Source organism: Carcharhinus amblyrhynchos, chromosome 3 (genome assembly GCF_965287045.1).
Source record: "Carcharhinus amblyrhynchos chromosome 3, sCarAmb.v2.hapA, whole genome shotgun sequence".
NCBI classification, from domain to species: Eukaryota; Metazoa; Chordata; class Chondrichthyes; order Carcharhiniformes; family Carcharhinidae; genus Carcharhinus; species Carcharhinus amblyrhynchos.
Window position 1 is genome coordinate 109,008,315 of NC_137326.1, and position 15,794 is coordinate 109,024,108.

The 15,794-nt window shown below is 39.3% G+C and overlaps 1 protein-coding gene across 6 annotated transcripts in view; it reads right to left on the minus strand.

The window, feature by feature from the left end:
* Positions 1–315: 315 nt before the first annotated feature.
* Positions 316–15,794, minus strand: part of dis3l2 (DIS3 like 3'-5' exoribonuclease 2) — a 260,531-nt gene continuing 245,052 nt past the window's right edge. For all 6 annotated transcript variants that reach the window (XM_080185679.1, XM_080185682.1, XM_080185678.1 and 3 more), the window contains 3 exons: positions 10,821–10,925; positions 8,064–8,165; positions 316–4,111 (listed from right to left, as the gene is read on the minus strand). In XM_080185679.1, the coding sequence (XP_080041805.1) occupies positions 4,010–4,111; positions 8,064–8,165; positions 10,821–10,925 (309 nt within the window). In that variant the 3' untranslated portion in view covers positions 316–4,009. The remainder of the gene's footprint in view (positions 4,112–8,063; positions 8,166–10,820; positions 10,926–15,794) is intronic.

Sequence of the window (15,794 nt, forward strand, 5' to 3'; positions counted from 1 at the left end):
CTTGTTGCATTAGGAAAGCATTGCACATGATAGAAACTGCTAAATGGCAAAAGAAAAAGCAATCCTGACGTATTTTTCTCTTCTCCCTATCCCAGGACCAATAAGGTTAATTAATGGCATCAGATAAATTAACACAGCACAGATCAGAACTGACCCCAAACTTTATAATATAGCTTAATCCTGTATCACATTGTGACTTTACTCACTAGAGGACATCATTTTAAGTTAACTCAGCAAAATCTCAATCCTGTCATGTTAAGAGAGAAGACCTAGCAGTAGGAATTTCTCTAAAATAAATCAAACTACAAAGAGCAGTTGGAAGATATAATTGACTTTTATTAATGATTTTAAGCTCCCATCCAGAGCTATTTTTATGACATCACTCCAATAAACTCTACTGACTTCAGTGAGAGTACTGTGAATTGGACTTTCTTGGGCTCCTTTGTATTCTCAGCTGTTGGGAGGCTTTTATGGCTCTAAGCCACTTCACAGTACCCACTTAATGCATGAAGCTATTACAAGATGCACATTTAACCTGTCCCATCAGAGAAACTTTGATGGGAAGCTGAGGGCTGAAATGAAAAGGTCACAACACCGCCAATATTCCTTCTAATATTTCTTTGTTGTGCGCAGGCTGTTTATTACAGCGCAAGATATATTCAAGATAATTGTATGGCCCAGCACTGTGCAGCTTTGATTATGAGAGGGAACACTGATCACCACCTACAAATATGTTTGGTTTCATATTTATTTTAAAAAAGCAAGATGGGAAATGCTCTGCACAAAATCCCATTTTACCTAATGGATTTCAATTTTCTTTTCATTGAATACATTTGATGTCCAAACAAAGAAGAAAAATATTTCAAGAAACAAACTTGTATTTACATATTTGAATTAATTATAGCCACATATTTATCATGAGGAAAATGTGGCTAATGGGCCATAACTTCTTTTTGTATTCTAAAAACAAGAATAGTACTAATCTCAGCAGAAAGAGTCCAATCATGCTTTTGGGATTTAACAAAATGAGAAGAAAAAGATTTATTAACAAGAAAAGAAAACTTAAGCACACAAGACTACAGTTATATAGTTAAAATTAGTTTTACAAATCATTTCCCCCCAAAATACTCTCTACTTGGTCAAACTTACAAGTAAACAGCTTCCAGGCAACATTCCCTCATAGATGTTTAGTTATAAACATCCACTATTATTGTCCAAGCCAAAGCTGCTTTTGCTTTAATAAAGTGTGCCTCTCAAGCTTTCTACTTTACTGTATAAATCCAAGAATTTCAGAAACAACACTGCTTTTTACAGCCCAAAGTTTTTCTGATTTGAATGGATGGCTGATTCAAATTGCACCTTCCCCTAGCTTCCAGCTGTTTCCAGGGGGCCTTCCCCATACAGCCGACCCAAAATCAACTCAACATCTCTACTTAAAGAAGGAACTTCTTCACTCAAAGGGTGGTGAGTCTCTGGAATTCTCTGCCCGTTGAAGTGGTGGAGGCTACCGCACTGAATATATTTAAGTCACGGGTAGATAGGTTTCTAATAGACAGGGGAATTAAGGGTTATGGGGAGAAAGCGGGAAAGTGGAACTGATCCACTTCAGATCAGCCATGATCTTATTGAATGGCGGGGCAGGCTCAAATGGATAGATGGCCTACTCCTGCTCCTGTTGCTTGTGTTCCTAAATATCCTTTTGCGCTTTCATCTACAATTCCATTTCCTTCAGCACTTCTTTGAGATCAACTTTTCCAAAATATAAAACTCTTTCATGTTTTCCTATGGCCCCACTTTGTGGTCAAATAGCAAGTTGTAGAAGTGTCTTATTTCCTTTTAAATTTAACAATTGAAAAAACAGCTCCCTATGTAATTCCTGATTACATATTCTAATCAGGAATTTTCTAAACCTAGCCTATTTACTTTAAAATCACTTGACTGTAGTTTTACTACAAATGCATAAATTTACCACTTATTTCTTTCTCACAGACAACTTATCTCCGGCAACATTTCCTCAGTTAAATTAACTGCGCGTGCACACACACACACACCTTTCTTCATAGAATAACATTAGATTCTTCATAGAATAACATTAAAAAAACACCCATTCTCACAATTTCAAACCTGCACAATGTACCTCGGCATTTCATGACCAATTTTGTATTTTTGTAGTGTACTATTGTAACATAAAGAAATCTGGCAACATAGTTATATACAACAGGACCACATGCAGACAAAAACCAGATAATCAGTTTTAGTCATATTTGCTTGGGGGATGATCATTAGCCAAGAAACCTGCAACTCTTATTCAACTATCACCATGGGATTTCTTTCCCCTATCAGCTAAAGACAGACAGGATTATGTGATAATAAGCACGCATGAGGATTGATTAATGGACAGAAAATAGTAGGAATAAATGGGGGTAATTTCTGGGTTGGCAGTACTTGGTCCTCGGCTGTGTGCAATCTATATCAATGACTTAGATGTGGAGACCAAGTGCAATGTTTCCAAATTTACTGATAATACAAAGCTATGTGCTAAAATAAAATATGAGGAGGACATAAGGAAGCAGAAGGGTATAGACAGGTTGAGTGAATGGGCAGGAATATGGCAAATAGAAGTTAATGTGGTAAAGTTTGAAATTATCCACTTTGGAGTGAAAAATATAAGAGCAGAACATTCTTAAACTGGTGTCAGTCTGGGAAATGTTGATATTCTGGAGAGCTGTGTTTCTTTGCATATGAATCACAGAATTATCAGGTAATTATCAGTAATTAGCAAAATACATACTATTTATATTTAATATAAGAATAAACAAATCTTACAGCAGTTGTATCAGACTTTGGAAAGTGTCCTGGTCTCCTTAACTAAGGAAGAATAAGTCGCTTTCAGAGAGCAACCAAGATTCATTAGACTAATTCTTGGTATGATTGGCTTGTTTTTTGAGAAGAGATTTTGGAGACTGGTCTATGTCCCCCAAAATTTAGAAGAATGAGAGGCGATCTCTTGAACATAAAATTCTTAAGAGACTTAACAGAGTAAATGCTTGGAGGATATTTCCCTGGTTGGGTGGTCTGGAACTACAGGTCAGAATTTCAAAATAAGGGATATTGTTTCATTCACTTAGGACTGAAATTCACTCCAGGGATTATGAATCTTTGGAAAACAGAGCTGTGGACATCCAGTAATTGAGTAAATTCAAGGCAGACATTTGAGTACTAAGGGAAGGAAGAGGTACGGGAATGGTGTGGGGTCAAAGATCAGCCATGCCAGTTTTGAATGCTAAGTACACACAAAAGTTCTTACCTGGGGTCTTAGCGTAATGTTTCATCTAAAAGTGAGCAGGACTGGAAGTGCTACATTTGCTCAACACGATATGGAAGTGTCAGCCTAGACTCTGAGTTCAAGTCTTTGCATTAGGACTTGAATCCCCAAGCTTCCAACTCAATGGTAGTACGTTCACCTCTAAGACAAAGCTGACACTAATACCAAATCATGTGATTATTAAAATGCATTTCTTTGGCTGTTTCAAAATATATTGAGAACATAATCTGTTATCAATCAGAAAGTTGTAAGTATTGAATATTTGGAAGCAGGCTTCATTTTATTGTTTGCTCCAGAATACATTACAACAGATAGCTCTCATTACTCTGGGCATAGTGCTGGTCTAGATATGTATCCAACGTCACTTGATTTCAATATCACTTCACGTTTACCACTCTTCTAGTTTCAAATATTATTGCTCTTTTCTAACCTCAGTTTCTAACAATATTGTGATGCACATTGAAACAAATATAACTGTAAAAACTTACGCAAGTTCCCTACCACACATGACACAATTTCAATTCAAATAAAACTTGCTACAATTGTTCTGTGCAGTTAAATCAAAACTTAAAATTACCATTAAAATGTTATTTAATTTTCAAATATTTGTTGTCCTTAAAAAAAACTTCTCGGTTACAGAAACAATTTGGTTTCAGCAGCATTTTTCAGAGTTCCGGTATATCTTTATTCAGGGGCTCCAGTAGGTTTCTTGAGAATGGCACTGTACTTGAGGGCCGCATGTTCTGACTTTAAAATGATCTCCACCAGTGCAAAAATGGTTATTACCTAAATAACAAAGTTCATTGCCAAATCAATAAGGTTTGCTAAATAAATAAAGCACAGATTCCATTAGAAATACATTTCTTTTAAATTGGAGTACACTTGTATACTCTTTCACAAGTGGTAATTACCTTACGCAATAAATGTAAACATGTGAACCTTGAACAAGACTTGCAAAAGTTCATTAAGTGCATTCAGATTCTTACTTTGTGAACTCAGTGTAATTCAGAGCATTAAATTAATTAACCAAAGAGGTTAGCATGTTTCATTCAACATATAAGTTAAAATAACACCACTGTTCAAGAAAGGAGGGAGAGAGAAAGAGGGACCAGCTAGCCTGACATGTGTTTTGGGAAATGCTGGAATCAATTATTAAGAAAGTCTTAAAATGCACGAGTATGAAGTTAAAATGGTTTTATGAAAGGGAAAGTGTGCTTAACAAATATATTAGTTTTTTTTAAGGATGTAACTCGTAGGATAAAGGAAACTACTAGATATAATAAAATTGGATTTCCTGAAGACATTTGATAAGGTGCCACACACAAAGCTCAAAAGCACAAAAGGTGTTACTTCCTCACCATAATCCTACAAATGTTTTCATTTGTATATTAATAGGCCACTTGGCTATTCGAACCTGCTCTGCCATTTAATAAGATCATGGTTTATCTGATTATAATGTCAACCCACATCCTAGTCTGCTGCAATAACCTTTCATCCCCTAGTTAATTAAGAATCTATCTCCCTCTGCCTTGAAAGTATACAAAGATTCTGCTTCCACTGTCTTTTGAGGAAGAATTCCAGAGACTCATGACCCTTAAAGAAAAAAATTATCTTCATCTCCATCTTAAGTGAGTGATTTGTTATTTTTAAAATATGACCTCTTAGTCTACATTCTCCGACAAGAGGAATCATCCTCTTCACTTCCACCCTGTCAATACCCCTCAGTTTCTTAAAGGTTTCGATCAAGTTACCTCTTACTCTTCTAAACTCTAGTGGATACACATCTAACCTTTCCAACTTTTCCTCATAAGACAGCCTGCCCTTACTTGGTATTAGTCTGGTAAACCTTTTGTAAATTGCTTCTAATGCATTTACAGCTTTCCTTAAATAAGGAGATTAACTATATACTCCAGATGTGGTCTCACCAATGCCCTCTACTAGTGAAGAATGACCTCCCCTATTTCTGTAATCAATTCCCCTCACAATAAAGGATAACATTCTATTAGCTTTCCTAATTACTTGCTGTACCTGTATACTAGCCATTTGTGATGCATGCACTTCAGAATTATCCAACTCTTTTTTAAAGACCTCAATTGAAAATACCTACATTACATTGCAAGGGACAGCATTCCAGGCCCTAACTCCATGCTACGTAAAACCACTTTTCCTTATGTCCCTGGCTACAATCTATTTAAATTCATCAATGTCATCTAAAGTCATCTATGTGGGGATCCACAAGTGGTGGGTGAGATCCTAAATGAATACTTCTCTTCAGTATTTACCATTGAGAAAATCATGGATGCTAGGGAACTTGGGCAAATAAATAGTGATGTCCTGAGGAGAGGAGGAGGTGCTGGAAGTCTTAAAGTGCATCAAGGTAGCTAAATCCCTGGGATCTGATGAAGTGTACCCCAGGACATTGTGGGTGGCTAGGGAGGAAATTGCGGGTCCCCTAGCCGAGATATTTGAATCATCGATTGTCACAGGTGAGGTGCCTGAACATTGGAGAGTGGCAAATGTTGTGCCTTTGTTTAAAAAGGGCTGCAGGGAAAAACCTGGGAACTACAGGCTAGTGATCCTCATATCTGTAGTGGGTAAGTTGTTGGAAGTATTTTGAGAGACAGGATCTACAGACATTTAGAGACGCAAGGACTAATTAGGGATAGTCAGCATGGCTTTGTGAGTGGAAAATCATGTCTCACAAATTACACTGAGTTTTTTGAAGGGGTAACCAAGAAGGTAGATGAGGGCAGTGCAGTTGATGTTGTCTAGTGGACTTTAGCGAGGTCTTTGACAAGGTACCGCATGGTAGGTTGTTGTTTAAGGTTAAATCTCAAGTTCCAGGGTGAGGTATATAAATGGATACAAAATTGGCTTGATTGTAGAGGGTGATTGTAGAGAGTTGTTTTTCAAACTGGAGGCCGGTGACCAGCGGTGCACCTCCGGGATCAGTGCTGGGTCCAGTGTTATTTGTCATTTATATTAATGATTTGGATGAGAATAAAAGAGGCATGGTTAATAAGTTTGCAGCTAACACCAAGGTTGGTGCCATAATGGACAGTGAAGAAAGTTATCTCCAACTGCAATGGATTCTTGATCAATTGGGCCAGTGGGCTGACGAATGGCAGATGGAGTTTAGTTTGGACAGATGCAAGCTGATGCATTTTGGTAGATTGAACCGGGGCAGGACTTACTCAGTTAATGGTAGGGCACTGGGGAGAGTTACAGAACAAAGAGATCTAGGGATACATGTTCATAGCTCCTTGAAAGTGGAATCACAGGTGGACAGAGTGGTGAAGAAGTCATTCAGCATGCTTGGTTTCATCAGTCAGAACATTGAATACAGGAGTTGAAGTTGTACAAGACGTTGGTAAGGCCACACTTAGAATACTGTGCACAGTTCTGGTCACCCGATTATAGATAGGATATTATTAAACTAGAAAGAGTGCGGAAAAGATACACTAGGATGCTAACGGGACTTGATGCTTTGAGTTATAAGGAAAGGCTGGATAGACTGGGACTTTTCTCTCTGGAGCTTAGGGGGCTAAGGGGTGATCATATAGGGGTCTATAAAATAATGAGGACCATAGATCCAGTGGGCCAGAACTGATTCATCCACTCGCCCTCAGCTGATAGGTTCAATGATCCCAGCATTGTATTTAAACACCAGTCTAGCACACAGATATCACTCTCTCTAGCCCACCTGTCTTCACCAGACCATGCAGGATTGAACAGGTTGTCAGCAACCCAAAGGGTAAAGTATAGAAGCCTCAGTGAGAAGTCTGTTCCCCGATTAAACCCTGAGTGAGCTGTGATGTGTCCATGCCCCATATGGACCACAACCCACCATCGCTGGAGTCTTTGGGCATCCCCTTACAGTAAACCGTGTAGTATCCGCTTTTGATCTCCTTATCTATGAGCTTTTCTTGCAGACTTGTCGGAGTCCAGCTTCCCTCCCCCCAACTCGGTCTTCCATTGGCCTTCCATTGCTCTTTTTTTCATCCACCTCCTGGCCCCTCTGTCATTATGAGGCCTCTCTTCTTACACCGTCTTCTTTCCATACACACATCCCCACCCCTAGTCTTTATCAGGCAACCTGAACCTCTTCCCCACCAGGCACTCGATCCTGGTCAAATTTTGGACCTTTGTTGCAGTGGTGGTATGGGTCCCACAGTATAGTGCTGTCCAGATAGACACTATTGCGTGGCACCAATGGGGAAGGAGACCCTTGTACTCCCCAACTCCTAACACAGAAGGGTCCTGGGTCCAGCAGCACGGTGCTGTCCATAAAGGCCGGCTCGACAGGGAAATGGAGGCAGAAACCCCAGCAGAGTGGTGAATAATGTGTCAGGAGCAGTGCAGCACTCTGGCAGCTTTGCATTCACCTAGAAGTCTCTGGTGGACTGAGGATTGCCTTGTACATGCCACTCATTAGCAATTGAGTTTGATGCCAACAGGATTTCCTGCTCACACGGCAAGATTGGAAGGCAGTTATTTTAATGAGCATTTACGAGATGCAAATAAATGCAAATTGTGTTGGTGCCACCTTCTAGTGGGATGACCGACCTGCCACTGGGAGAATTGCAATGTTATTTTACGCAGGCAGGTCGGGAGAATTCCGCCTCATGTCTTACATTGCTATTTTAAAAAGTAATAAAATGGAAAAGAAATTTGCAGGCTTAATGGCAAAAAATAATTTCAATATTTACTGCCCAGTCACACAGCCATAAACAAATACCTGACAAATTGGTTTTTGGTCCAATGTCTCTGGTTCCCACATCAATCTTAGTTCAGGGTTCTTTCCTACTTTGTGAAAAGTAAATCCTTGGAGAGGAAGGCCCTACAGCAAAGACAAAGGAGGGGGTGGATATTTCACATTAACTGAATGGAAGAAAAATTTTGGCAGCTTGAATAAAGAGAAGTGTACACAATGAAGTGATTAATGTTTATGCAAAATGTTTCCACACTTTTCAGAATTAAAAGTCAGACTTTCAACTTCATATGGAGAAAAATATTTCCCATGCACATTTAACCTTTCCACAGGTTGGACTTAAGTTACTTGAATCACTTGCAAGATCTTTTGGATGGACAATGGCCTTGTGAGGTTCCAGAATGGAAAATGTTATTCATAATGCTCTTATATTACCATAGCAATGTACATCCAGCATTCAACCAACAGAAGTCGATTTAAATCTGCAATGCTGACTGAGCAGAGTGATAGAGTTAAAATAATTTTATTCTCCATGCAAAAAATTATGTTAAAAATTCAGAGAAATACAAAAATTTACACAAAATGTTAGTAGTTGGTTTGCAGAGTGAAATCATTGCACTTCCAGATTGGGGCACACACCTAATCTTTCAGACATTGACATGAAGTGAAATCTTAAATATATTAATATAACTGCAATTAAAGTTGTCAACATATGCCACAACATGAAGTACTCATTTTCATCAGTGCAAATCAGCCTCAAAGGTTTTTAATATTATAGTTTAAAAAAAAATCACATTAATTGCCCCTCAGTTGGCACTTCAAAAAGCATTAACCAGATCACGGGGGGCATTCTCCCATCCCGCCCGCCACGGGAATTGTAGCGGGTGGGGGGAGGGGGTGAATCATGCAAAGGTCCATTGAGCTTAGGGAGGCTTCTCCAGTTTTGGGGTGAGTGTGGCTGGACAATCCTACCCTGTATTTGAGGCTAAAGCTACCTCATGCTAAACCACTGGTAACACATCTACTGAGAGCAGAGACATTCTCATTTTATGCAGTGGTCTATGACGGATGCTTAACATAATCTACAAGAATACATTGATGGATGAAAGACTGTTATGGTCACATTTATTCAACATATTTACCCTGTTGCTGACTTTAACAAAAGTAAAGTAGTAAAAGGGATCAAAAAGTCAAAAGTAGTCATATTTGAACTGGTGTTTGGTTTGTGCTACAATATTCTGATTTTGCAACTATGTAGCATTTAATGCAATAATTATTTAAGTTTCTTAAAATTCATAGCAGCACCTAAAAAAATCAAAGCAGATTTTGGAACTAAATTCATAATTGCTTAAAAATCATGAAATGCAACCCAGACAATTACATATACAGCTGCAGTATTAACTTTCCAACAATGTCCTCACCAATTGCCTTCATCTTCAATTCTGAGAAAAACAAACCTTCATTCATTAAACAATGCTTAAGTTAATAAAATAACTTGTGATTGCAGATTCATCCAAACATCTTTGGACCTTTGTAGTAGGACACTGTGATGACAGATTTGAAAATCTATGAAAAATTAGTCTTTGCTACCATGATAGTTCAGGCAATCTACGATGGATGTTGTTGATAGTTCCATGATAAAATGAAAGTGCGTTTCTTGGAGAACAGCTGGAACCAGCAGTAAGCTTCAGAACTTAATATGCATCAAAAAGTACATCACTCCCACCTGCTAGTACAGCGCCAAATGGTTGAGATGGCAGATGCAGCACCAGTAGGATGCTTTAATTTGTGAAATTATACCAACTTCAGAGACGTTTCCAAAATTTTCCATAAATAACAAGCACCAACATACCTAATGCTTGACATCGTTACTTTCTGGATATGAATGCCACAAATGAGATGGATCCAAACACTGTACTCCTTACAGAATTGGGTCTCCCACCACAATGTCAATATAACTGAAGCTTTAATTTGTAAATAGTGAAATCTTAGCTCATTAAACTTTAATGGATCAAAATTGTTTTCTTTTCTCCCAGGGTCATCAATGTCTTAAATGAACAATTTTGCACGTTTAAGACTAGGGTAGGGTACAAAAAAATCCACTGATAAGTAAATTTCCTGAGTGGTTTCTACTGTAAAATTTTATTAAATGCAGGCTGTTTACCACACTAATTGTTCACTTCAGCACATCCCAGTGATCTAAGGTGATCCCTCAGGACCATTAAACAGTCATCAGTGAATCACAATCATATGACAGAACAGACTATTAATAACAAAGAAGCTGTGCTTGGCATTTTATTTCAGCAACAGATTGTTGCTTTGAATTTTCCTAATGAGCTGTTAGATATGAAATATTTGATTGGGGTTTCACTAATGCACTATGCTGTGTGTACACATGACTCCTTTTGAGAGCAATCTGCATGTATGAAGAGGTCTGGTAGAATTGTTGGATACCCAGGGTATTTCTTTGAAGAGGTAAGCTACATCTTTTGATACAGTCCTGGGACACCTTAACATATTTAGCAGCTTTGGAATGAATCAGTTAAAATGGGAAGGTGACATCCTGACAATTACAGTTAAATAAAGTTTTTTTTTTGGTTTAGTTGGAAAATTCTGTTGGTCTCTAAGAATCGTCCACACTGACAAAACTGATCTTAAAAATAATGTACTTAACAGCTCTAATCCTGGAAACTGCTATAAAACAAACACCAGAATCTAATCTGACTGAATGACTAATTTGGAAAATATGTAACCGTTTCAATATCTTTAATAAGTAATACTTACATTACAGTAGATTCGCTTCTGGATACCATATCGTACAACCAATACATCAAAGGATTGGTCTAAAACCCCCATCACCATGGCTTCAGATTCCAGAGGGCCACATTCCTAATAAAATACATTATTAAATGTCAAAATTATTGAATAAACTGCAAATGTTTCACCATGAATCACACTATTTCCCACAAGACATCCATGGCATGTACTATTGTCAAGTGATTTAAAACTGAAGCAATTTTAAATTAATTTGAAAATAATTATAATTTTAGCCAGAATTGCTTTAGCATGTTGCAGCTTATGGATCGGAGATGTAATGTATTTAATTACCCCCTTCCAGCCCTATATTGTGTTGACACTAGTCATGAGAAACATAAGCCACAATACAAGAAAAAAAGGCCTGGATTTTTCAGTTGTGGCAAAAGTCCTGGAAACAACCAAACTTAAGTCTCAGACCCGAACTCAGCCTTTCTCATCTTTGTGGAGTCTGGCTGAGGTTTGTGCCGTGTGACTTGCAGAGTCAGCTGCCAATTTAAATTATCATTTCTCTCACTGCCTTCTGATTTTTGCACCCCAATTGCATGAATCTTCAAGTGTGCAAAGTAGACCAGATATGAAGAGGTCTAGTAGAATTGTTGGATATCCAGGGTATTTCTTTGAAGAGGTAAGCTATATCTTTTGATACAGTCTTGGGACACCTTTTTGAGAGGTTAGGCACAATTTGGTTTGTTGAATTAAATTCTAATAAAACATGAATTGGAAGTAACCAAGCATACTAGTTGAGTTGGCATGGAGGGGTTAAGGATCAGCGATATTGGTTGACACTAAGTTGCAATGGGGAATATTGAGACATGGAAGGCGAGTGGGATTATGGTTTGGCGCAGGGAGCTTGAAGAACCACCGAGGACATGTTGGAATTATGGGTGCCATAGGTTGGTATGGATGTAGCAAAAGGAGTGTGTGAGGGTTGAGGGGTGAGAGATTTAAAAAAAAATTAGACACAGTGCCAGAGCATAGAGACAGCCCTTATGTCTAACCCAACCCGCAGCAGCTCTGCACTCACTTTGGGGTCATCCGCCCGATTCCTATTTCAGCCCACACCCAACCAAAGATCCAGCCTGCAGGCATCCTATAGAATATATCAAAGCTGTCAGGCTTACCACTGGAATCATCATAAAGCTCTCTGTTGACAAGGTAGATTTTGGCACTTCATTGTGATTTAAGGCTATTCAGAATCAAAATGTTGCCCCTAACAAATGCCAACTGATTTTTAAAATTCTAAATGCTGAATTAAAACTGTAGGCTGTTAGTGACTGATTCGCCATATCAGTCCGTCTAAATACCAATGCTGTTAAAAACAGTGATCCTTAGAGGATTGGACTCAGTGACTAGGATTCTCAACTTTGCAGCAAAGTTCAGCATGTGTGATACATTCATTCCTTTGAAGTCATCCTGAACCCGAACTTATGCATCGTGGACTCCCAGTGGGAATATTCTATTCAAAAGGGAGCCTGCTATTGTGGAAAGCAGAACTGTGACAATTCTGCAGAAGACTGCAAGGAACCCAAAAGGAACAGAAACACCCCAAATATCAGGATATATCTCTCACTGAAGGTCTTAACCAACATTAGAGTCTAGCAGATCAGTGCTTTGGGCCTAACTGGAAGGAGAGCAGGCGTCTTTAAAGTCTTCTCTCTTTGGTGGTTACTTGTGTTTCCTGGAACTTATTGCCATCTTTCCCAAGCTGGCCAGGAGAAAGCAGTAACAGGCGAACAAGGAGGAAATCAGTGGTAGCCTATGTATCCTCAAATATGTTCCTCTTTCTCCAGATGAACACCAGTTTTTCTCTATCGTTCACGAATCTACATGTAATTGATAACTTCAGAGCAGGTTTTACTACCAATCATGAGTATTGAGCCTTTCATAGTTAACCTGAAATTATTTATCGAGGGATTGAGTTTAGGAGTCGGGAGGTAATGCTGCAACTTTATAAGACCCTTCTCAGACCCCACTTGGAGTACTGTGCGCAGTTCTGGTCGCCTCACTACAGGAAGGATGTGGAAGCTATTGAAAGGGTGCAGAGGAGATTTACAACGACGTTGCCTGGATTGGGAGGCATACCTTATGAGGATAGGTTGAGGGAGCTGGGTCTCTTCTCCCTGGAGAGACGAAGATTGAGAGGCGACCTGATAGAGGTTTATAAGATGTTGAGAGATATAGATAGGGTGGATTCTCAGAGGCTATTTCCCAGGGCTGAAATGGTCGCTACGAGATGACACAGGTTTAAGGTGCTGGGGAGCAGGTACAGAGGAGATGTCAGGGGTAAGTTTTTCACTCAGAGGGTGGTGAGTGAGTGGAATTGGCTGCCATCGGTGGTGGTAGAGGCATACTTGCTGGGGTCTTTTAAGAGACTTCTGGGTGAGTACATGGGATTTAATGGGATTGAGAGTTATAGATAGGCCTGGTAGATATGGATATGATCGGCGCAACTTGTGGGCCGAAGGGCCTGTTTGTGCTGTAGTGTTCTATGTTCAATTTAGTACTTACTGTGTAATTCATTTTCGATACAGTTCAATTTGTTTTCTATTCTTCTTGTTTTAGATCTTCACAGGCTATTATTTTGTTTAGCATTAACAGAAGAGATAACACTGCACTTCAACGAAAATAAAATTACTTTGGAAGAGAGAATTGCAGGGTCAGGAAAAGCACAGGTTGGAAAAGAGCCAAATCTTAGCCCACCCATGTTCTTGATCCATATGAGCAGGCAGATTAGGCCTCGGTTTAATAACTCATCTGAAAGAAGGACTTGCAAATAATAAATCCTCGATCCAGTATATATCTTTTATATTAATTTCAGTGCATATAACTATACATATCCTGGATATGATGATGTGGTGACCGTTGTGTTGAACAGTAACCTTGAAGTCGAGTTCAAATTAAACAATGGTAAATTGTGTAAGTGAAATGAGAAACATAATTTGTGGCCTGACAGTTGAATGTGAAAAGCTGTTACAAAAAATTTAGTCTATTTAATCTACACTAAAATGATTACCACTCTCAGGTAATAAATGCATTGTCCACATCCTGCGAATAAGTGACATATTAATGTCCATCTGTCAATCCTAGTCTCTTTGATAATAATCTCTCTCAAGTCACTTTCATAAACCAGATTCTGGCATAGCAAATTTATAGGGGATACATTATTAAATCTGGCTCCTTTAGACACACAATTATGTACAGTTCAAAATTTGGAGCAATTGAGCTGGATTTACTAGTGCAACCCATGTGTGAGCTGGCTCATAAACCCTGCTCTCCTAGAACTCACCTAAATAGTGCCAACATTTTTATTCATCATGTTTTCTCTCTGTTCTGAGCTCAATGCCCTTCCATCCTCCCTTAATTTCACTCTCTCTGTGAACTCCCCAACCTATATTCACAGCCACCCACCTGACCGCGTCATGTCACATGGTCGCTTTAGCCCATAGTATCAATCATACATAATGCTATCTCTGATTGTTCACTTCTCCCACACCTGCCATCTCCTCTAAACTTGACTTCCTTCAGTGTCCTTCCGGAAAAAAAATCTCCTCCAATTCACTTAGAACTGCATTTCAAACTCCTCAACTGTCCAGCTTCTGGCCTGCCATCACGACATTTCTGTAACTAGTGCGCTGTTCAACCACATCCTCACATCTACCTTTGATGCTCCAGTTCCCATTAAAACCATTACTCTCTCTCATTCTGGCAATGGTTGTCTGCTAAAACTCCTCTCCCTTCAGAAGGGCACTTTACAGAACTTTAGGGGATGTTTAGCACAGTGGCCTACAGAGGCAGCTACTGAACATTCTCAATCTTAGTGACAAAGAAGCTCGTGAGCTCCTTCTATATATTGTTCAAGATGGGGGTGTTGAGACAGGTGAATGGGTTTTATGAAGACAGTTTGCAGTAGAGGAAAGAAACTGTCAGCAAACCAGAATGATCCTGGATAGTGAGCAGTTTAAGAAGACGACAGGTGGGCCTGATAGCACTTCATGTGTTCGAGCCAGATCTGGTGGTGAATGGCTAAACTAGCTGTCCATCATATATATTCTTTGGGCAGCACAGTAGCACAGTGGTTAGCATTACTGTTTCACAGATACAGGGATCTGGGATTGATTCCCGGCTCGGGTCACTGTCTGCGTGGGTTTCCTCTGGGTGCTCTGGTTTCCTCCCACAGTCCAAAGATGTGTGGGGTAGGTTGATTGGCTATGTTAAAATTGCCCCTTAGTGTACTAGGATGCTTGGGTTAGAGGGATTAGCAGGTAAAATATGTAGAGATATGGGGGTAGGGCCTGGGTGGGATTGTGGTCGGTGCAGAATCAATGGGCTGAAGGGCCTCCTTCTGCACTGTAGGGTTCTATGATTATATGATTCTATGGTTCTTGTCCACTGATTGACGAGAGTGCAGATGAGGGCCTACCAGAGAAATGGCTAAGCTGAGAGAATAATAGTTTTAAGAGGGACTAGGAAACCAAAGGTAGAAGTGAGTAGTTTAAGAAATGCTGTAGTGAATGAAGGACTAAAAACTAGGCAGTTGAGATTCTGAAGTACATACAAATTAGGAGCAAGAGTAAACCGCTCGGTCCCTCAAGCCTATGCCACCATTCAATAAGATCATGGCTGATCTGCTTATAACTTCAAAGCCACATTCCTTCCTACCCACGATAACCTTTCACCCCCTTGTTAATCAAGAATCTCTCTAGCTCTGTTTTAAAATTATCCAAAAACTCTGCTTCCACTGCCTTTTGAGGAAGAGAGTTCCAGAGATTCTCAACCCTCTTGAGAGAAAAAAAAATTCTCCCCATCTATATCTTAAGTGAGCAACACCTTATTATTAAACAATGACCCCTAGTTCCAGGTTCTCTGACAAGAGGAAACATTCACTGCACATTCATGCTGTCAATACCCCTCAGGGTTAGAAAGGTTTCAATCAAGTTGCTT